Source organism: Dendrobates tinctorius, unplaced genomic scaffold, assembly GCF_039654945.1.
Source record: "Dendrobates tinctorius isolate UK_male_01 unplaced genomic scaffold, ASM3965494v1 ptg000074l, whole genome shotgun sequence".
In the NCBI taxonomy this organism is placed as follows: domain Eukaryota; kingdom Metazoa; phylum Chordata; class Amphibia; order Anura; family Dendrobatidae; genus Dendrobates; species Dendrobates tinctorius.
In genome coordinates, this window is record NW_027361742.1 from 20836782 (window position 1) to 20859783 (window position 23002).

General features: G+C 46.6%; 1 protein-coding gene across 1 annotated transcript in view; it reads right to left on the reverse strand.

Annotated features, from left to right (window-relative positions):
* Positions 1 to 23002, reverse strand: part of LOC141096361 (nucleoprotein TPR-like) — a 198692-nt gene that overhangs the window by 32943 nt on the left and 142747 nt on the right. The window contains exons 25-27 of the mRNA XM_073582916.1: positions 20493 to 20623; positions 8771 to 8981; positions 7739 to 7882 (exon numbers count right to left, since the gene is read on the reverse strand). Of these exons, the coding sequence (XP_073439017.1) occupies positions 7739 to 7882; positions 8771 to 8981; positions 20493 to 20623 (486 nt within the window). The remainder of the gene's footprint in view (positions 1 to 7738; positions 7883 to 8770; positions 8982 to 20492; positions 20624 to 23002) is intronic.

The following is a 23002-nucleotide window of genomic DNA, read 5'->3' on the forward strand; positions in this document are numbered from 1 at the left end:
AATTAGTAAATCTATATTCAATAGACTCAATAAAACACTACCACCACAAAACTAGACAGCTAAAAACAGGGTGAAAGAAAGTCCAAAGAGGATTCCCTCAATTTTATAAGGGGTAATTTTTCTGTTTCTATATGAAGTGTGCAAGACATTTCTTTGGGCGAAACTGAGAGACAAAACTTTTAACTGCGATATTTCATCTCTATATTATGAGCACAATGAAAGTGCTTAGTAACAAAACCTCAGGGAATAGCAGAGCTTTAGGATTATTTTTTCCAATATGTGAGAATGGAGAAACTCTGAAAGTTTGATACCACTGTGTGATGGAAAAAGTCTGGGTGGCTGGAAAAACAGGATTTTGGGTTGCTTACCGTAAAATCTGTTTCTCGGAGCCTTCATTGGGGGACACAGAGACCATGGGGGTGTATGCTGCTGCCACTAGGAGGCTGACACTATGCACAAAAAAAAGGTTAGCTCCTCCTCCGCAGTGTACACCCCACCGACCGGCAGGCGAATTCCTCAGTTAGTGAGAAAGCAGTAGGAGAAGTAACAGAATAGATTGAGAACAAACAACTCAACTGTAACCAACAAACAACATAAGAACAGGAGTTGTAGAACATGGGAGGGTGCTGTGTCCCCCAATGAAGGCTCCGAGAAACAGATTTTACGGTAAGCAACCCAAAAATCCTGTTTTCTCGTTCGCCTTATTGGGGGACACAGAGACCATGGGACGTCCCAAAGCAGTCCCTGGGGTGGGAAACAAACTTCCATAAGGCCAGTGGACTCACCACCGCAGCCTGCAGAATCCTTCTACCTAGGCTGGCGTCCGCCGAAGCGTAGGTGTGGACTCTGGAGAATTTCACAAACGTGTGAACCGAAGACCACGTTGCAGCTTTGCAAAGCTGCAGCGCGGAAGCTCTGTGGTGCACCGCCCAGGAGGCACCCACCGCCCGGGTAGAGTGCGCTCTGATCCCTGGAGGAGCCACTCGATGCTTGACCCGGTATGCCTCCAAAATTGCCGATCTGATCCAACGAGCAATAGTGGCCTTTGAGGCTGGGTGCCCTTTTCTCGCCCCATCAGGAATGATGAATAGAGAGTCCGACTTTCGCAAGGAAGTCGTCCTAGCTAGATAGACTCTCAATGCCCTGACTAAGTCCAGCTTGTTCAAGGACCTCTCCCGAGGATGAGCTGGACTCGGACAGAAGGATGGCAGAACAATGTCCTCGTTGAGGTGAAACGAGGATACCACCTTCGGAAGAAAAGAGGGCGGAGGCCGCAGAACTACCTTGTCCTGATGAAGCACCAAAAAGGGAGAGCGGCAAGAAAGAGCCGCCAATTCCGACACCCGCCGGATGGAAGTAATGGCCACCAGAAAGGCCACTTTCCAAGAGAGGAAAGAAAGGGGAACGTCCCTGAGCGGTTCAAAAGGAGAACCTTGCAGAACCTCAAGGACCAGGTTAAGGTCCCAAGGATCCACGGGAGCACGGTACGGAGGAACCGTGTGGGCCATCCCCTGAAGAAAGGTTTTGACCTGGGGCCGGGAGGCCAGCGTCCTCTGAAATAAAACAGACAGAGCCGAAACTTGACCCTTCAAAGAACTGAGGGCAAGCCCCGCATCCAGCCCTGCCTGAAGGAACGCCAGAACAGAAGGGAGTGAAAAAATCATGGGCGCGACGTCATTGGTTTCACACCAGGATTAATAGGCTTTCCAAGTACGATAATAGATCTTGGAAGAAGGCTTTCTGGCACGGATCATGGTATGAATTACTCGATCTGAGAATCCTGCCCGTTTAAAAACCTCGGTCTCAACAGCCACGCCGTTAAATTGAGCGACCGAGAATTGGGGTGGCAAATCGGGCCTTGAGACAGCAGATCTGCCCTGTCGGGAAGCTGCCAGGGGGCATCCGCGAGAAGGTTGACAATGTCCGCGAACCAAGACCTTCTGGGCCAATTTGGGGCAATGAGGATGACTGGGATCCCTTCTGCTTTGCCACCGCCAGAGGATCCCGGGACCTGGAGACAAACTGAGGGACTTTTCTGTTGAGGCGAGACGCCAGCAGGTCTACGTCCGGGGTTCCCCACCGACGGCAGAGCAGGTGAAACACCTCCGGATGTAGGGACCATTCTCCCGCTGCGAGACCCTCGCGGCTGAGAAAATCGGCGGCCCAGATGTCCACGCCGGGAATATGAACCGCGGAAATCGTAGGAACAGATATCTCTGCCCATTGAAGAATTCTGGACACCTCCGCCAGGGCCGAGACACTCCGTGTCCCTCCCTGGCGGTTGATATATGCCACCGCTGTGGCATTGTCTGTCTGAATCCTGATCGGCAGACCCTTGAGGCGCCTTTCCCAGTGGACGAGAGCCAGATGAATCGCTCGTATCTCTAGGACATTTATTGGCAGAGCTGATTCCTGAGCCGACCATCGACCCTGAACAGTGTGATTGCGGAACACTGCCCCCCCAGCCGAGGAGGCTGGCGTCCGTCGTGACAATCTGCCAGTGGACGGGAAGAAAGGATCGACCCAAGAGAATGAGGGGAGACGTCAACCACCAGTTGAGAGACTGCTTGATCCGGCATGAAAGACGAACAGGACGATCCAGAGATAGAGCCGACCTGTTCCACCTGAACAGAATGGCCTGCTGAAGGGGTCTGGAGTGAAATTGGGCAAAGGGAACTGCCTCTATCGCCGCCACCATCTTCCCCAGGACCCTCATGGCTGTCCGGAGGGACGGAGATCGCGCGAACTGCAATGATCGCACACCCTGCTGCAGGGAAAGAATCTTCTCTTGTGGGAGAAAGACCCCTGACCGACGAGTGTCGAACAGAAGGCCCAGAAACACAAGGCGTTGAGTCGGGACCAGACAGGATTTTTTCCTGTTGACGATCCACCCAAGACTGGACAGGGTGGCTAGAACGATCGTCAAACTTAGGTGGGCCTGTTGAAAGGAGGGAGCTTTGATCAGAATGTCGTCAAGGTACGGAAAAAGAACGAGACCTCTGATCCTCAACAGGGCCATCAACGCAGCCATAATCTTCGTGAAGACTCTGGGAGCGGTGGTGAGCCCGAAAGGCAGAGCGACAAACTGGTAATGTTCGTGGCGAACCGCAAACCGCAGGAACTTCTGATGTCCGGGAAATATGGGCACATGTAGATAGGCATCCTGAATGTCTATCGAACACAGGAATTCCTGCTCCTCCATGGAAGCGATGACCAAGCGAGCCGACTCCATCCTGAAATGTCGAAGGCGGACTCTCTTGTTGAGTAGCTTGAGATCTAAGATGGGTCGGACTGCCCCGTTCTTTTTCGGCACCACAAACAGGTTCGAATAAAACCCTGTGAATCGTTCGGATTCGGGAACGGGCACAATTACCCCGGAACTGAGAAGAGAGGCGATGGCCGAAACAAATCCCGGGATTAAGGCCGGATCTCTTGGCGGATGGGATTGGAAGAAACGATCCCGTGGCAGAGAAAGGAACTCGATCTTGTATCCTGTCGACACAACGTCCCTGACCCAAGCGTCCTCCACTGAGGCGAGCCAGACGTCGCTGAAGAAAAGGAGTCGACCTCCCAACTGAAAAGGACCCCTTGGAGACCGACGATAGTCATGCTGAAGTAGACCGTCCAGATCTAGATCTGGATGATCGGCCCTGGGAAGAGTGCGACCGCCATGACGGAGTGGGTCTGAAAGAAACCTTCTTCCTTTCCTGGCGAGCTTGTGGTCTTTGCTGGTTGGAAGGGTTTTCCGCCGCATTGAAACGGCGGAAAGTCCGAAAGGGACGAAACTGACGCCTTGGAGGAGGTCTGCGAGGCTTGGATTGAGGGAGAAGAGAACTCGTCCCCCCGGTATAGCGTCCTTAATAATCTGGTCCAATTGGGACCCAAAGAGGCGCACTCCCTGAAAAGGCATATTAGTCAGAGACTTTTTAGAGGACAAGTCCGCCTGCCAGGCCTTGAGCCAAATTGTACGTCGGATCGCCACGACGTTGCTTGACGCCTGAACTGCGCAGGAGGCGGCATCCAGGGAAGCAGAAAGCAGATAATCCCCCGCATGGGAAATCTGATTGGCGAGATCGGCCAGGTGCTCGGGTTGAGCTTTATCCAGGATGCCCTGACGAAGATCCTCTGCCCAAGTAGCTACGGCCTTTGCTGCCCAAGATGAAGCAAAGACTGGACATACCGCCGCTGATGCCGCTTCAAAGGCAGACTTTGCTAGAGATTCTATGATCCTGTCGTTAGAATCTTTCAGAGACGCCACACCCGACAACGGGAGAACCGTGTTGGTAGAAAGTCTGGACACGGGAGGGTCCACTGAGGGAGAAGCGGACCAGTTATCCAAGAGCTCTTTAGCAAACGGATAGAGCACGCCGAGACGCTTTCCTCTTTGAAAGCGTCTGGTCGGATCATCCCTCTCCTTGGTAAAAATATTTCCAAACTCTGAATGGAAGGGAAACACCCTGGATGGTGTTTCCGCCCATCTGAACGAAACCTCCTGATCTGAGAATTTTGCAGGGGCGTCAGTGATGTCGAAGGTATGGTGAATCGCGGCAATGAGGTTCTGCACCGTAACCGTCATGCTCGCATCCTGGTCCGAATCCAGCTCTAAAACCCCTTCAGATTCCGAAAGCGCTTCGCCTGACTCGGGAGACGAGGCCCGAGAGGGAGACTGCTGGGGACCGTGGGGTGAGGTAGGACGAGGAGAGGACTCCGCCTGGAGATCCTGCCTGGGCCTCTTGCGACTGACGCTGGCTGGCTCAGATGGGACGTCCTGAGACGTGCTGGGTCCCGCCGAAGCTCCCAAGGGCAACTTATCCAGAACGGCTACTAGGGACTGAGACACCTTGGTGAGGTCTGCCACCGACTGTGATAGAGAGGAGGCCCAGCCCGGCATGGGGGGCTCACTCACCACTGGAGCTATGGATGGCTCCTGAGCGGCGTCGGGCTGAATTGGATTGCTACAGTCCAGGCAGAGGGGAGTGGACTGACCTGAGGGAAGTTTGTGATTGCAGGACGAGCAGGCAAAGAACTTCACTAGCGTGCTAGGGGGAGCCGCAGAGCGGGTACGATCAGACTTAGCGTTAGACATAGTGAAAAATGAGGCAGTGCCGGCCGGTTGGGGGACAGAAGGCAGAGAAGGGTGTCAGTCTGCAAATACAGAGCTACTCACGGTCCGGTGTCCCCAGAAGGTGACGCTGTCTGATCTGTCTGCAGGATGCGCCAGGCCAAACCGGCTGAAACAGAACCAAGTGGACGATATTCGGCAGGGAATGAGGTCCGGCTGGCAGGCTGAAAAGATGGTGACCCCCGGAGGAAAGAGCACGCTCCCAGAGAAGCAAGAAGGGCGGAGCTCGCCGCAGAGATCCCCTCAGCACCGCCCGCCGACCAATGGCAGACAGGTGCAAGGAAAGGGGGCTGGGAGGGCCTAAGACGGGCGGGAGAAAAGCCCGCTTAGAAGAAAGGGGCAGGGGGCGTGGCCGCGACGCAGAGGGAGGCCCGAAAGAAGCCGGGGCCTAAATTAATAGCGCCGGCCGCCTGTCAGCAGGGGGTCGGCGCGGAAGCGCGCCGCAACACCGCCCCACGTCCCTGCCCAGAGCTACCCGACTCCTGCGCCACCCCTGCCGAGATGGAAAAAGGGAGGGGGAGAAGCGCAGAACGAGGCCCGTGAAAACCTGGGGCCTGCATGGATGCGGAGACCGTGGGGGATGCGGGGTGCGCATGGACCCTAACGTGGTCCCCCTGGCGACCGCTCCAAGAGAAAACGTCGGGGGACCGCCTAGACTGAGGGGGTCTTACAATAAAGGTACCTGAAAATCCCACGCTGTCTGTCTCTATGAAATCCGCGCCTCATCCAAACTTCAGGCTCTGGTAGGCGAGAGGGTGGGAGGCGGGGGGGCAAGGACCGTCAGTGCGGCTGGCACCTACTTGTGCGAGGCTCCTGGTCCTGTTCCGGAGACCTATGAGGATACGGGGTGGCAGTACACGCCGTACTCATAGTCTCTTTGTGGGAGTACGGATGTGACTGTTCACTCCGTATCCCTCCGGAACCTGTAAAGAAACGACGCACACTGAGGTAGATATGGGTCTAATAAAAGACCCGTGTCCACCTCCTACTGACACTAAGCTAAACTGGGGAATTCGCCTGCCGGTCGGTGGGGTGTACACTGCGGAGGAGGAGCTACCCTTTTTTTGTGCATAGTGTCAGCCTCCTAGTGGCAGCAGCATACACCCCCATGGTATCTGTGTCCCCCAATAAGGCGAACGAGAAAGAAAAACTGATGCCTCCAAGCAAGCAAACACCAACCAGCTAAATTTCTTACTTTTGCGTGGTGCTTCTATACCATGCCTTCTCTAAAAAACTACCAGTCATGACAATTTTAACATTTGTAATTTTACATGGTAAACTTGCATTTCATTGGCTACAGCATGCTGTGTACAGAGGATTGTGGTGACTATGGCTTGCTAATATCGCACACATCACAGCTGCCCATGAATATCATAAGTATAGAAAAAAACTGGAAAGAGAATAAGCGCAATGGGGTCTTATCCAAAGAACAGAAGATTAAAATGGGATTTGCTCACCTGGTCAGGTTAAGTAAAGTTGTCTGCTGCAGATCCACCAGATAGTCAGCAAACTTAGGAGATGAAAGTGCATGCAAAACTGAGCTGCCGAGAATCCAATATACAAAAGGAGACCAGATGTGGTATGGATGGGGATTTGTCAATGCATTTCGAGGTGATTAAACCTCATCAGGACAAAACACAATGATAGAGTGTGCATGTGCTGCCTCCGGCAGCCATTTTCCCGGAGGCCACAGCACCAAGGCAAGAGAACTGTGGTGGCTTCTGGCTTTCACATAATGTCGAACGAGCCCCCCTGGTGGCCGATCTTCCCTGGTGGCCGATCTTCCCGGGTAAGTTGAATTCAGGACTGTTAGACGGACCCTCATTTGACGCATGAATTTTTTTCCCCATTTTCTTTCTGAAAATTTGGAGTGTGTCTTCTAGTCCGGTGCATCTTATAGTCCGAAAAATACGGCTTTCAAAAAAGAGGAACAAAAATGGTCCTCCATAATCATATCACAGCACAACACGTTCTCTTGTCGGCATAATACATAACTTTGCACGATAACACCTTTGCACAAACAAAGAAAAAGAATACTAGTGTTTAGAATTATTTCTGCTCCGTTTTATTTCTAAACACTAGTATTCTTATTCTTCATATATGTCATTTACTCATTTCTGATTTATTTTTCTATTCAATTTTCAAGTTTGTGCAAAGGTATTATGTACTATGCAGACAAGATAACGTGTTGTGATGTCATATGACAGTGGGCACAGCTTTTGCGTTCCTCTTTTTTTTTAATGTATTGTCTATTCCCGCCTCCTTACCACAACTGGTCTCCTTATTGCATACTGGATTCTCGGCAGCGCAAATATCCTCTTTCATCTCCAAGTTTTCTTACTATATATCAGAAATGACTCAAGTAATTTTTTCACATCAATCCTATATTGATTTACACATGTAAAACACTAGACGGGCAGATCCCATGTAAAACACTAGACGGGCAGATCCCGTGTAAAACACTAGACGGGCAGATCCCACGTAAAATACAACACGGGCAGATCGCATGTAAAATACAACACACGGACAGATCCCATGTAAAATACAACACGCGGACAGATCCCATGTAAAATACTATATGGACAGATCACATTTCAACCTAACAAAACAAGTCACCTTCTGCATAGTTTCCAACTGGCTTTCCAGAGCGGAGAGCTTGACTTCAGCTTGTGCTCGATAATCTTTCAATTCTTGAAGTTCTTTTAGAGCGGCTCGTTCTTCTGACTGACTTGCTTTAGCTGCTGAAGTTTCAGCAACCAACTGAGAAAAGAAACAAGACCTTGTAATAGAATTCAGCATTAGAGTATGTGCACACATGTTTAGTAGGTGAAAACCACCAGAAAAAGTGGTTAGAAAACACTCAATAGAGCGATCAGATGAATATCTATGTATAAAGCACTTGTGCATATGTTCAGGCTTTTGGATGCCTTTTATCCTCTGCAGGATGCCAAAAAGAGCATGTGGTGTAAAAAAGGAAAATAAAAAAAACATTCTTCTGGCGTTTTCTGCTCTTAAAAAGTTCTATACTTTGTTAATGAAATGGAACGCTCAAAATTTGCCCAGAAAACACTCGGCCGTCTATTGGAGCATTTTAGCATAACCAAAACACGCTAGTAGTTTATTATTAAACCGAATGGTAATGGTAAATAGGACCAGAAAACCATAAAAAAAATTTTAAAAAATAGCAAAAATTCTCAAAAAAAAAGCCAGAATAAAATATATATATTTAAAAAAAAAAAAATATTTGCCGGAAACCAAAACCATTGGAAAAAAAAACCGCACAGGAATTTACCAAAACATAACAATATGCCTCATGGAAGAAACAAACAAAAAAAATGGCAGCATTTTCTGAAGAGGAGTCTGAAAAACTCAGTAGGTTCTGCCAAATCTAAAAAAGATGCCTTGCTCAAATACCCTTACAATTTACAAAACGTTGGCACAAAGAGAAAAACTAGTACCACCTTCTCAAGCATACATCCAAATACATGTACAATATTCTAACATTTTCACTCACAAATAAAAGTGATTTAGTTGAATATTTTTTCGCAAAACCACAATCATGAGTCTATGTTAAAAAAAAAAAAAAAAAAAAAAAAAATCTGCAGCAACTCATATACGTTGCCTTATTAATATAACAATCTATCTCACCTGATCATGAAGGGCCTTTAACTCTTCATACTGAGTCTTGTACCTCCTTCCAATTTTTTTCACTTGGTTGATATGTTTTATCTTTTCTTGTATATCTGTCACTTTGGTAGTAAGCTCTCTCTGAATATTTTCCTTCTCATTTTTGAATTTTAAAGCATCTTCTTTAGCACTTTGACATTGACTCTGACATGTATTCAGGGCTGCATTTAACCTACCATAGAAATGAAAAAAGGTTTGCAAAATTTAAAGCAGAAAGAGGAAAGCCAGCAAGACATAAAAGGTCTTCATGCTCCAATTTCAATATTCACTTTCAAATTTACAGAATTATTGCCCTTTCACCCCCCTGACCAGACCAAATCTTACAATTCTGACTAGCGTCACTTTACGGGGTATTAACTCTGGAACGATTCAATGTGTCCCAGTGATTGAGACATTTTTCAGGGACACATTGTACATTAGGTTAATGGTAAATGTAGGTTGACATTATTTGCGTTTAGTTATGAAAATATCAAAATTTGAGAAAAATGTGAGAATTTTGCAATTTTCAAACTTTGTTTAGATCCTTAAACCAGTTAGACATGCTGTACAAAATTTATAAATAACATTTTCCACATATCTACTTTACATCTGCATAAATTTTCTTAAATTTCCAACACAGGTTTTTTTTTTTTTTTTAAGGGACCACATCACTTTTGAAGTGACTGAGGGGCCTATATGACAAAAGTACTTAAAAGTGACACCATTCTGAATCCTGCACCCCTCAAAGTGCTCAAAACCATATTCCAGAAGTTTGTTAACCCTTTGACTGCTTCACAGGAATTTAATCAATATGGAAAGAAAAACTGAACATTTTAATTTTTCCCACAAAAATGTTGATTTAGACCCAAATTTTGCAGTTTCATAAGGGCAAAGAGAGAATAGGGGGATTTTTGGTACTCACTGTAAAATCTCTTTCTTGAAGCCTTCATTGGGGGACACAGGTAACCATGTGTGTATGCTGCTGTCGCTAGGAGGCTGACACTAAGCAAAAAAAAAAAAAAAAAAGGAAATAGCACCTCCTCAGCAGTATACACGCACTGACAGGCACAAAGCACCTCAGTTAGTGTTAAAGCAGTAGGAGAAGCAACCGAAAACTCAACATATGCACCGACGCAACAACAAAGGCACATAGGCCCAAAAACGGTGCAAACAGTTAGAGAGGGTGCTGTGTCCCCCAATGAAGACTCCAAGAAAGATTTTACGGTGAGTACCAAAAATCCCTCTATCGCTTCATTACGCGACAAAGGCAACCATGGGACGTCCCAAAGCAGTCCAAGGGTGGGAACAGAAAGAATGTAAAGAAAACGGACTTTAATCGGCCGCTGCGTAACCACCGCCTGCAGCACCTTTCTATCCAGGCCGGCATCAGACAAGGCGTGGGTATGAACCCTGTAAAACCTCGCAAAGGTGTGCAAAGACGAACAGGTCGCGACCTTACAAATCTGTAAGGCCGAAGCCAGGTGACGGACAGCCCAGCACTGCCCGGGTGCAGTGCGCCCTCACTCCTGGAGGCAGTTTGTCCTGAACGCGGTATGCCTCCTAAATTACCGAACGAATCCAATGGGCAATAGTGTACTTAGAAGCTGGGAGCCCCTTACAACGACCTTCGGAGATGACAAATAGGGAATCGGACTGACGAAAGGAAGCAGTCCTTGAAAGGTAGACTCGAATAGCTCTGACCAAATCCAGCTTGTGGAGGGACTTCTCCAGGGGAAAGACCAGAGAGGGACATAGAAAAAAGAAGGAAATGTCTTCATTGATGTGAAATGAAGATTCCACCTTAGGCAAAAAAGGAACGGATCTGAGGACCACCTTGTCCTGATGTAAAATCAGGAACAGAGAAGGACAGGATGATGCCGCTAACTCAGAAACCCTCCTGATGGACGTAATGGCGAATTAGAAGGCAACTTTCCATGACAGGAGAGAGCACAAAATATCTTGAATGGGCTCAAAGGGAGCGTGCTGGAGGGTGCCAAGAACGAGTTTAAGATCCCATGGGTCTATCAGAGGATGATAAGGTGGTGCCAGGTGGGCGACACCTTGAAGAGAGAGGTCTTTACCTGGGAACGGGAAGCCAGATCTCTGGAAGAGAATTGACAGAGCGGAAACCTGTCCCTTAAGAGTACTGAGCGATAGACCAAAGTAAAGACACACTTGAAGAAAACCAAGGATGGAAGGAAGGTAAAAAGACATAGCAATTTGTTTCCTCTCCTCACACCATCGGAAGAAGGCCTTACAATATCTGTGGTAGATGCGTGAGGATGCTGGTTTTCTTGCCCTAATCATGGTCTGAATGACCTGGTGAGAAAAACCAGCCTCAACGGCCATGCCGTTAAACTCAGACTGAGAACTCTGGTGGAAGAGGGGGCTTGTGAGAGAAGATCTTGATGGTCTGGAAGCCTTCAGGGGGTGTCCATTAGCATCTTTATGACCTCCACGTACCAAGCCAGTCTTGGACAATCCGGAGCCATCAGGATTACGGGGATCTCTTCTGCCTTTATCTTTTTCACAACTTTCGGAATCAAGGGGAGAGGCAGAAAAAGATAAGGCAGTTGGAATTGAGACTACATGATTACCAGAGCATCGCAACCAATGGCTAGAGGATCCTGGGACCTGCCTACGAACTGAGGAACCTTGTGGTTCTTGCGAGAAGCCATCAGATCGACGTCCGGGGTGCCCTCTCTCTGGCAAATCTGGTTGAAGACGGTGGGACTGAGAGACCATTTGCCTGATGGGAGACCCTGATGACTCAGAAAATCGGCAGCCCAATATTCCACCCCTGGAAAGCGAACGGCTGATATGGCAGGGACGTGATGTCAGCCCACTGCAGGATCCTTGTCACCTGTGTCATAACCTGCTTGCTGCGAGTCCCACCTTCGCAGCTTACGTAAGCCATGGCGTTGTCCGATTGCATGCGGACCGACTTGCCTGCGAGGAGGGACTGCCAGTGGAGGATGGCAAGGTTGCCCTGATCTCAAGAAGATTGATGGGGAGAGCGGCTTCCTGAGCGTTCCAGCGACCCTGAGCTGTATGATGAAGGAAGACCGTTCCCCAACCAAGGAGGCTGGAGTCGGTGGTGATGACCTGCCACTGGAGAGGGAGGAAGGACCTCCCTCGCAGGAATGAGGTGGCTAGCGTCCACCATGTCAAGGATTGCCTCACCTTGAGAGGCAGAAGCACGGGTCGGTCCAGGGAGACTGTTCTCTTGTCCCAAGCAGACAAGAGGGCCAGCTGAAGAGGATAGGTGTGAAACTGGGAAAAAGGCATGGCTTCCATGGAGGCAATCATCTTCCCCATAACTCTCATGCAAGACCACAAGGGGAGAAGGAGCTGGTCACTTTAGAGAGCGGATTACCTGGTAGAGATGAAAACTTTGGAAGGAAGACACGGGCTTGGACCGTGTCAAATCTCATACTCAGAAACACCAGGTGCTGAGCTGGGGTCAGGGAGTATTATGCAGCCTAGACGGACTAAAGTGTCCAGAGTGATCTGAAGACTCTGGTCGCAGTCCCGGCGGTATGGCCCCTTGATCAGAAGATCGCTCCAAGGGGATTCTCATAATTCCTTACTTGGACGAAGGATGGAAATGACCTTTGTGAACACTCTGGGGGCACAGGGCAGGCTGAAAGGAAGTGCCATGAACTGATAATGATGCTTCTGGACTGCAAACCGAAGGAATCTCTGATGCTGAACACAAACAGGAATGTGAAGAAAAGCATCTTGAATATCTACAGAACATAGATATTCTCCCGGTTCCATGGAGGTGATCACTGAGCGTAGGGACTCCATCCTGAAATGGTGGATCCAAACGTGGTGGTTGCTCGACATCCAAAATCGGACGAAGCGAGCCCTATTTCTTTGGGACTATGAAAACACTGGAGCAGAACCCTGAAAACCGCTCATTCCAGGGAACAGGTACGATTACTCCTGTGCGTAGAAGGGAGGAGATGGCCTGAAGAACCCCTGGGTCCTGAGACGGGAGTCTTGGAGGATGAGCCAGAAAGAAACGTCTTACTGGGGGAGTGGGGGGGGGGGTTTGATTTTGTAACCGGATGCAACTCTCTCTCTGACTCAGGCGCCGTCAACCACCGACAACAATGCGGCCCTGAAGAGAAGAATCCAGCCTCCCACCCTGGAGATATTCCTGGGTGAGGGTGGCCCTTCACTTAGATGAGACCCTGTAAGAGCGGGACCCAGAGGGCTTGGAGGAACGATTCTTTGGCCTACAGTGAGGTGCAGGTTTAAAGGATGGTTTCTTCCTTTCCCCTGGGGAGGAAGAGCGGTCCTGCTGGGAGGAAGTCTCTGAAGAGAAGTCTTGAAAGGAACAAAAAGGCAGGGGCCCTTTCCTATTGAAAGGATGTTTAGGCCTGGACTGAGGAAGAGAGGTACTTTTTCCCTGGTAGCGTTCAAAATTATCAAATCCAGTTTGGACCTGAAAAGCCTAGAACCCTGAAAGGCCAGGTTAGTGAAAGACTTTTTTGAGGGTGGATCTGCATTCCACATCTTCAGCCAGAGAATGCTGTGTACAGCAATTATGTTGTTGTTTGACCTGGAAGAACAACCGATTGCATCCAAAGAGGCAGTCAGAAGATATTTGCCAGCGTGGGTAATCTGGTCTGCCAAATCTGCCATCTCATACGGAGGGGCTGCCGCTAGGATGCCCTGGCGAAGCATTTTTTCCCAGGCAGAGATGGACTTTGCCACCCAGGTGGAAGCGAAGCTGTTGCATAGGGAGGTACCAGCCACTTCAAAGGCTGATTTAGCCAAAGACTCGATCTGCCTGGCCGTAGCGTCCTTAAGAGACATACTAACTGGTAGAGACAGGACGGTTTTGGAAGACAGGCAAGAAACAGGCGGGTCAACCTTAGGGAATTCTGCCCATTTACCAACAAGGTCTGGGCTAAAGGATCTCTAGATGTTTTCAGGAAAGCGCTTTTCAGGAATGTTCCCAATGTTTAGCCATAATCGCTTCAAATTCTCTGTGATTGGGAAAGGTCCAGGAAGGATGTTTTACCTGCTTGAAGGAAACTGAGTGCTCATGAGCAGGAACCTCATCCTCTTTTAGGTTAAGAATTTGGGCAATAGGCAAAATAAGGCTATCTACCATATCCAGCATTTTAGAGGCCTGGTCCGACTCAGACTCCGACTAAGACTGGGAATCCACATCGGACACAAAAGCCGCCTCCGAGGAGAAGGCATGGGGAGAGGAGGGCATCCTGGATAATGCAGAGGGGCCCAGGGAACTGGATGAGGATCTAGAAAGAGCCTGCGTCCTAGGCTTTGTAGCTGATCTGTCCCTGTGAAGGTCATGGTCAGGTTCGTGCGAATCACCGTGAGAGGCATTCAGAGCACTGGTGGCGGCAGATAGATGTGGAAGACGCTCCAGGACCTGGACCAAGGACTGCGATACATTAGTCAGGTCCACACAAGTAGGTCACTGGCAGATCAGCTCAGGCTTGTTTTTGTGTCAGTTAAAATCCGCCAAAATGGCGGAAAGCGCATCCGTTGCTAACTGATGGGAACGGATGGCACCGGACCGTTTTTTTGACGGATCCGTTCAATGAATAACTTAATAACTTTAAAAGGAATAGCAGCCGGGGGGGGGGGGGGGGGGGGGGGGGGAGGAGGAGGAAAGAGAAAGAGAGAGAGAGAGAGAATTTTTTCCATCCACCAGAAAGGATTTCAGGGTTAAATTTCCGGCTGACTTCCTTTCTCCAGGCATGCACACTGTAAAAAAATGGCGGATCCGTTTTTTTTTTAAACGGCGGATTTTGACTGATGGTCAAAAACGGAAGTGTGAAACAGGCCTTAGGTGTGTCACTGTAAAAACCCCTTTTATTTCAATAAATTTGCAGTATTGTATATATTATAAAGTCCTCTATTGGCTTAATATTTCACTATCCTATCTCTAACTATTTTTCTTTCTATCCATCTATCTATTTTTCTATAATATATCTATCATCTATCCATCTATGTATCTATCCATCTATTTTTCTATCATCCATGTATCTATCATCTATCCATTTATCTATCCATCCATCTATTCATCTATCCATCATCTATCTATTTTTCCAACATCTAACATTATCTATGTATCTATATATCTGTCCATCCATCTATCATTTATCTTTCCGTCCATCATTTATCTACCTATAGATCTGTCTATCTAATTCCATCTATCTATTCCATATCTATCTTTCTATAGATAGATGATAGATATGGATAGATGGAATGAGAGACAGATAGGTAGAAAGATCTATAGATAGAAGGAATGAGATAGATAGATAGATAGATAATGGATAGATAATAGATACAGTAGATAGAAAAATGAGATAGATAGATACATAGATAGACAGACGGATGGATAAATGGATGGATATATAATAGATGATAGAAAAATAGATAGATGATAGAAAGATGGATGGATAGATACAGATGATAGATAAATAGATAGATGGATAGAAAAAAAAAAAAAAATAGATTTAGGATAGTGAAATAAGCCACTTTATAATATATACAATACTGCAAATTTATTGAAATAAAAGGGGTTTTCACAGTGACACACCTAAGGCCTGTTTCACACTTCAGCTATTTGACGTCAGTCAAAATCCGACGTTTTGCCAAAAAAATGGACCCGCCATTTTTTTTCGGCGGATCCGTTTTTTTTGCCATTGACTTGCATTAGCGGCGGATTTTGACGGATGGTCATCCGTTGGATCCGTTTTTTGACGGATCCGTCAAAATGTTGGCGTCCGCTGTCTTTACTGGACGGACAATTAAACTTTTTTTCTGCATCAAAATAGCGGATAGCAACGGATCCGCCGCTATCCGCCATTCGTTATAATGGTCGCCTATGGGCAGCGGATCCGTTGCCAACCGGTTTTTGACGGAATCCGGCAACGGATCCGCTTTTTCACACTGAGCATGCCCGGAAGAATTCCGTTCTGGCAGAAGAAAATCTCTCTCACTAGTTTTCCTTTAAATTTTGGTCATTACCTGCTACAGCGAATTTTAAACGAACCCGCGCCCATAATAAAGGAGAGAGAGAGAGAGAGAGATATGGAGGGGGAGAGAGAGAATTTTTTTTCGACCCCGGAACGGCATTACTGGGTTAAAAATGAGCCCGGAGTAAAGCCTCCGGGCATGCGCACATGAAAACAGTGGACCGTCAAGAAGAAAAAACGTTGCAGTGTCCGTCTCATCCGCCTGGGAGCCACAAAAATGTAAGTCTATGGGGGGAAAAAAACGGATCCGCCCCTTTTTGGGCGGATCCGTTTTTTTCAAAAAATGGCGGATTATGACTGACGGGAAAAAACTGGTGTGTGAAAGAGGCCTTACTTAAAAACGCCCTGGGGGGGGGTGACAGGTTCCCTTTAACAGTGGAACCCCACCACAAGTTACCCCATCTTGGAAACTACACTACCCAAGGAGCGCATCTAGAGGTGTTGTCAGCACCTCAAACCCACAGGTGCGTCACAGAATTTTAGAATGTTCAGATGGGAAAATGAAAAAATCAATTTTTTCCTCCAAAAATGTTGCTTTGGCCCTAATCTTTTAATTCTCAAGAGGGTAACAAGAGAAATGAACCATACAATTTGTTGTGCAATGTGTCTCGAGTACGCAGATACCCTAAATATGGTGAAAAACTACTGTTTGGCAACACGGCAGGGCTCAGAAGGGAAGGAGCACCATTTCAGTTCTGGAGTGCAATTATGGGTGGCACAGATTGTGGACGCAATGTTACATTTCAAGAGCACCTGACATGTAAAAACAGCAGGAACCCCCACAAGTGACCCCATTTTGGAAACTAAAGCTCTTGAGGAATTCATCGAGCGGTGTAGAGAGCTTTTTTAATCCTCAGGAGAGAACATCCAAGCTAGTGATAACAGGCACCAACCAAAAAAAAGCATACAAGTTGAAAAATGATAAATGGTTGCACCATGATTTACCAAGAATGATAACTCTGCCATAAAAAATGGGGAAAAAAAAAAAAGGAAAAAAAAAATTATGTATATATGAAATATTCATCTGCAAAATTGCTATGAAAAATACAGTAGAAAAGAAGGTACTTAGTGCACAGATTGGCCAAAATATGCGTGCCGAGCTGCCACGTCAAGGTGTCATTTGAAAGTTGTGTCCCTCTGTCCTGTTTTGTCACCTCTCCTGGGCAAAAAAGCCCAGCGCTCTTTTCCCCATTTTCTATGGCAGTAATGCATCTTCAATGAGTTATTATTCTTGGTAAATCATTGTGCAACCTTATCGTTTTCAACTTAATCCTCAGGCGATTCACAAAAATGTATAACATTGGGTTGAGTCAATGGAGAAAAAAAAAAAAAAAGGACCACAAAATGGGTTACGGAATATCTCTGGAGTACGCCAATACCCCATATGTGGACAAAAGCTAGTTTTGAGGCACAGTGCAAAGCTCAGAAGGGAAGAAGCGCCATATTGCAATGCAGATTTGCTGGACTCGTTTGAGGATGCCACTAGTGATGAGCGAGTATACTCGTTACTCCAGATTTCCCGAGCATGCTCGGGTGATCTCCTGAGTATTTGGATGTGCTCGGAGATTTCATTTCTGTCGCCGTAGCTGCATGATTTGTGGCTGCTAGACAGCCTGAATACATGTGAGGAATGCCTGTTTGTTAGGAAATAATCACATGTATTCAGGCTGTCTAGCAACAGCAAATCATGCAGCTACGGCGACAGAAACTAAATCTCCCGAGCACATTCAAATACTCAGGAGATCATCCGAGCATGCTCGGGAAATCTCGAGTATCGAGTATACTCGCTCATCACTAGATGCCATGTCACAGTGGCAGATCCCCTTAGGCGCCAGAACCACACATAAGAGACCTAATTTTACAAACTACACTCAATGAAGTCATCTAGGGGTGCAGATAGTATATTGACACCACGTCACAAATGATACTACCATTGGGGTGTGAAGAAGAGATAATTACATTTTTATTACAAATTTGTTTTAGCCCCAGATTTTATATTTTCATACTGGAAAATGGGTAAACATGGCACCAAAATTTTTCAAATTTCAGCTGAATGGGGCAATACCCCATAAGTGGATGTACTGTACTGCTTAGCCACACAGCAAGACTGGGAATGAAAGGAGCGCTATTTGACTCTGAGAACGTAGAATAGTTTACGGAAAGCATATAGCTAAGTATATGTATACAAATATATATTCCTAAGAACCAGAAAAGCAGAATCCCCCTCCTCAAGTGATCACATTTTGGAGATTACACCCCTTTGGGAATTTAACTTCATGGGTGTTTGCCAGAAACAAGCAGTAGAGGATGATGGGGTGAAAATTGCAAATCTGCTACTGTATCGTCCGTACACTGTAGTACCCACACATTGTAGCACCCACCTTGTGCTTCTGGAGGCACGCACCCCATAAATTAGGCAGGCTCTCATCCCTACAGTAATGCCAAATATGGACACTAAATGTGCTTTAGGCATACTAGGGCTCAGAAAGCTGGGGGGCATTCGGAAGTGCAGAATTTGGTGAATTTCTTTTGGGGGGGCGAGGAGCCATAGTGCTTTCTAGAGCCTTTTTGCTACCAGTAACATTTTGATTGTGTTTTATTCCACTTTTTGTTTAGTGGTATGATGAAAAAGCATAGTTTTTTTGTCACTTGTTCCGGACGCGGTGTGTGTACTTTATTTTTGTTTTTACGTAAATTTAAGAAATTGGATTAATATATATTTTTTTGTTCTTCATTTTTCTTTGGTTTGACCCAGAGAGGATCATCTACTTTCTCTGCCCTGATGGCAGGGCATTAGGTCTGTGCATCACACTCAAGGAGGAAACAGGTCAGCTCCTGCTCTAAGGTCACCGTACCTGGGTGACCCCTAGGCTCTCCTAACTCAAAGTAGACATTCCAGTGCATTTCTACCACATATAGCAGTGTTGGGAGCAGAATCTTTAGTAATATCTAGTATAATTAGCCTTCCGTTTGCTGTCAGTTCTTAAAACTAGGGGGCAACCGAGAGTAGTGTGAAGCTAGCTAGATCTCTGGTAAATACACTAGGTAATCTGCACACTGCACGAGTCCAGGGAGTCTGGGGAGATCTTTTCTGGTTTTAGAATTCATACAGGGATTAACTGCATGACTCCTCTACTATATTGCTGCTCTCCTTGTCTCTTAGTCAGGGCAGATATATCTGCAGCACTATATACATGGAGGAACATGCAGATGGTGGAGCTGGGTGGGGAGGAGATGAGAGCCACTGAGCTGACACAGGAGGGATTGGAAAGATATCCTGCAGATGTCAGGAAGACTGGCATCCTACACAGGAAAGCACCTACTGGAATGGCAATCCCAGTCCGACCACATGACACAGCTTCCCATAACGAAAGGGTTTGAAATGTGGGGATGAAAGTAAGGAGGGACACATCTAACTTCACTGAGGCTAAGTTCACACGTAGCAGAATTCATCCGCAGGAAAATCGCATTTTAAATTCCCGTGATTTTCCTGCGGAAAAACTAGCGTTTTGCAAGCGTAATTAGCTTACAGAATGCTAGCGTTTTCCAAGTGATCTGTAGCATCGCTTGGAGAACTGATTGACAGGTTGGTCACTCTCGTCAAACATAGTGTTTGACGAGTGTGACCAACTTTTTACTATTGAGGCTGCCTATGCAGTATCAGTAGTAAAAAGATCTAATGTTAAAAATTAAAAAAAAAAAATTTTAAAAATCGGGTTATATTCACCTTCCGACGTTCCGCGCAGCGTTCCCAGGCCTCCACGATGCTCCCGTTCCCAGTGATGCATTGCGGCAATGACCGTTGATGACGTCGCGGTCAGAGACCCTACATCTCCTTCCTTGTTTCAGTATACCACCCAACCCGCACCCTTCGCTCTGCTGATGACCTGAGGTTAGCATCCTCATTAATCAGAACCTCCCACTCCCGTCTCCAAGACTTTACACGTGCTGCGCCAATTCTTTGGAATGCACTTCCCAGGTCAATACGATTAGTCCCCAATCTCCACAATTTTAAGCGTGCCCTGAAAACGCATTTATTCAGACTGGCCTATCGCCTCAACACATTAACCTAATCTATCCCTGGGTGGCACAGCCAAAAGTTTTACCATAACCAGGTTCCCCTTATCATGTTCCCACATGCTTTATGCATCCATTAGCCCTCTGTGTCTGTACTGTTACACACTTAACTTTATGGCTGGTCCATACAATCAGGGCAACTGTTACCACCCACCTTTCGTGTCTACCTTTTTCCTCATACACTGTAAGCTTGCGAGCAGGGCTCTCTTTCCTCTTGGTATTTGTTATAATCTATGTGATTATTATTATACTGTATGTGATTATTGTTATGCTGTAATGTCTATTGTCTGTACAAATCCCCTCTGAAATGTAAAGTGCTGCGGAATATGTTGGCGCTATAGAAATAAAATGTATTATTATTAATTTATTTTTTATATATCTTGTACCAAGAGACAATTTTTCCCTTGAATGTAGATTATAAGAGACTGTTTGGCAGGGCAAGTTACGGTATATATTTAATGCTTGACCTCATTTTTTTTTTGGGTGTGGGGAAGAGGAAGGTCTTGTGAGGAGGGTGGAAGATGCACTTCCATTATGGCACCTGTTTCTGGGTATTGAAGCACTGCCAAACTCCTAAAAGGATATATTCACAAACCATTTACCTTGCAATCTCAGTCTTCAATTTCCCAGTGTCTTCTGTCAATTGCTGAATACGTTTAGTATTAATCTCTCTTTCAGAAAGCAACTTCTTATACTCTTCCACGTCAGTATCTTTTTGTTGATTAAGTAAGTGCTTAGAATGAGAAAAAAAAGCAGTTTTACTTAAAGACAAGGGAAAGACCATGCTCATTATCCCTTGCAGTGGCTTACCTGCCAGGGAAATAAAGAATCAGACATACTGAAATTTAAGGCTATGTGCACACGTTGCGGATTCTGCTGCGGATCCGCAGCGTTTCAGGCTCTGTGGGTCCGCAGCAGATTTAAGTGCGTTGTACAGTACCATTGTTATCAATGGTAATCTGAAAAACGCTGTGCGCATGCTGCGGATTTTTCCGCGCGGATTTGCTGCGGGTTCAATTCCGCAGCATGTCAATTCTTTGTGGAGAATCTGCTGCGGTTTCACACCTTCTCCATTGCAGAGGTGTGAAACTGCAGGGCAAAACCGCAGGTCTTTTGACCTGAGAATTTACCTGCGGATTTTTCCAAATCCGCGCTGAAAAATCTGCAGGACCTAAAACTACATGTGCACTACATGTGCACATAGCCTAGGGGACCCCTTAAAGGGAATATGCCTGTAGGGTCCGCTATCCTAAGCAGTCTACATGGCCATGCAGATCATAGAAAGCCAGGTAAAATTATACCTTGATACCCGTGATCCGATGTAGATCTACCCAAGAAGAGTCTGCCTCCAGAGCTTTTTAAATAAAAGGTTCTTTTCCAGTGTGAGACATGGCGAACAGACAGCCGTTCATTATTACATGTCTCACACTGGTAAAAGCCTTTCCTTTTACTGAAAAAAGTTTTGGAGGCAGATTTTCATGGAGATCTAGAGGTAGGTTAAGTTTAACATTGAGAGAGAGAATATCAAATATAAAATTCAAAAAAATCACATTGTATAAATTATATGTGTATTTTGCAGTGAGAAATAAGTATTTGATCCCCTACCAACCATTAAGAGTTCTGGCTCCTACAGACCAGATGCTCCTAACCAACTCGTTAACTGCATTAAAGACAACTGTCTTACATAGTCACTTTCATAAAAGACTCCTGTCCACAGCCTCAGTCAGACTCTAACCTCTACAACATGAGCAAGACTAAAGAGCTTTATAAGGATGTCAGGGACAAGACAATAGACCTGCACAAAGCTGGAATGGGCTACAAAACCATAAGTAATTTGCTGGGTGAGAAGGAGAGAAATGTTGGTGCAATAGTAAGAAAATGGAAGAAATACAAAATGACTGTCAATTGACATCAACCTGGGGCACCATGCAAAATCTCACCTCAGGGGGAATCCTCAATTATGAGGAAGGTGAGAGATCAGCCTAAAACTACACGGGGGGAACTTATTAATGATCTCAAGGCAGCTGGAACCAGTCACCAAGAAAACCATTGGTAACACATTACGCCGCAAAGGTTTAAAATCCTGCAGTGCCCACAAGGTCCCTCTGCTCAAGAAGGCACATGTGCAGGCCTCCGAAGTTTGCCAGTGAACACCTGGATGATTCTGGGAGTGATTGGGAGAAGGTACTGTGCTCATATGAGACAAATATTGAGCTCTTTGGCATTAACTCAACTCAACGTGTTTGGAGGAAGAGAAATGCTGCCTATAACCCAAATAACACCATCCCCACTGTCAAGCATGGAGGTGGAAACATTATGTTTTGGGGGCATTTCTCTGCTAAGAGCACAGGACTACTTCACCGCATTAGTGGGAGAATGGATGGAGCCATGTACCATAAAATCCTGAGTGACAACCTCCTTCCCTCCGGCAGGACGTTAAAATAGGGATTTTTGTGTACTCACCGTAAAATCCTTGTCTCCGAGCCAATCATTGGGGGACACAGAGACCGTGGGTGTTATGCTGCTTGCCACTAGGAGGACACTAAGTAAACAGAAAAAAGTTAACTCCTCCCCTGCAGTATACACCCTCTCGCTGGCTGGGAACTCCCCAGTTCGGTGAAAAAAGCAGGAGTATTAAACGAATGACAATCATAACTCTGTCAAAACCTAAAAATGCTACAGTGAGCCAATAGGCTAAACAGGGTGGGTGCTGTGTCCCCCAATGACTGGCTTGGAGAAAACAATTTTACGGTGAGTACACAAAAATCCCTATTTCTCCCACGCCTCATTGGGGGACACACAGACCGCGGGACGTCCTAAAGCAGTCCCTGGGTGGGGAGCATATTTCTGCTAATACCCCATGTACCACTGAGTTAACACCGTGGTACTGCCAATTGCAGGCTGCGTCTGCCGAGAGCTGCATCCGCAGAAGCCTGAGAATGAATTAGGCAATGTTTGTAAAGGTAGGCAAACTGGACCAAGTCGTAGCCTCACGGAGAGGCCTGAGAATGAATTTCGTAAATTCTTGTAAAAAGTATGCAGACTGGACAAAGTCGCAGCCTTGCAGACGTGGTCTGCCGAGGCCTGGTGCCGAATGGGCGAAGAGGCGCCC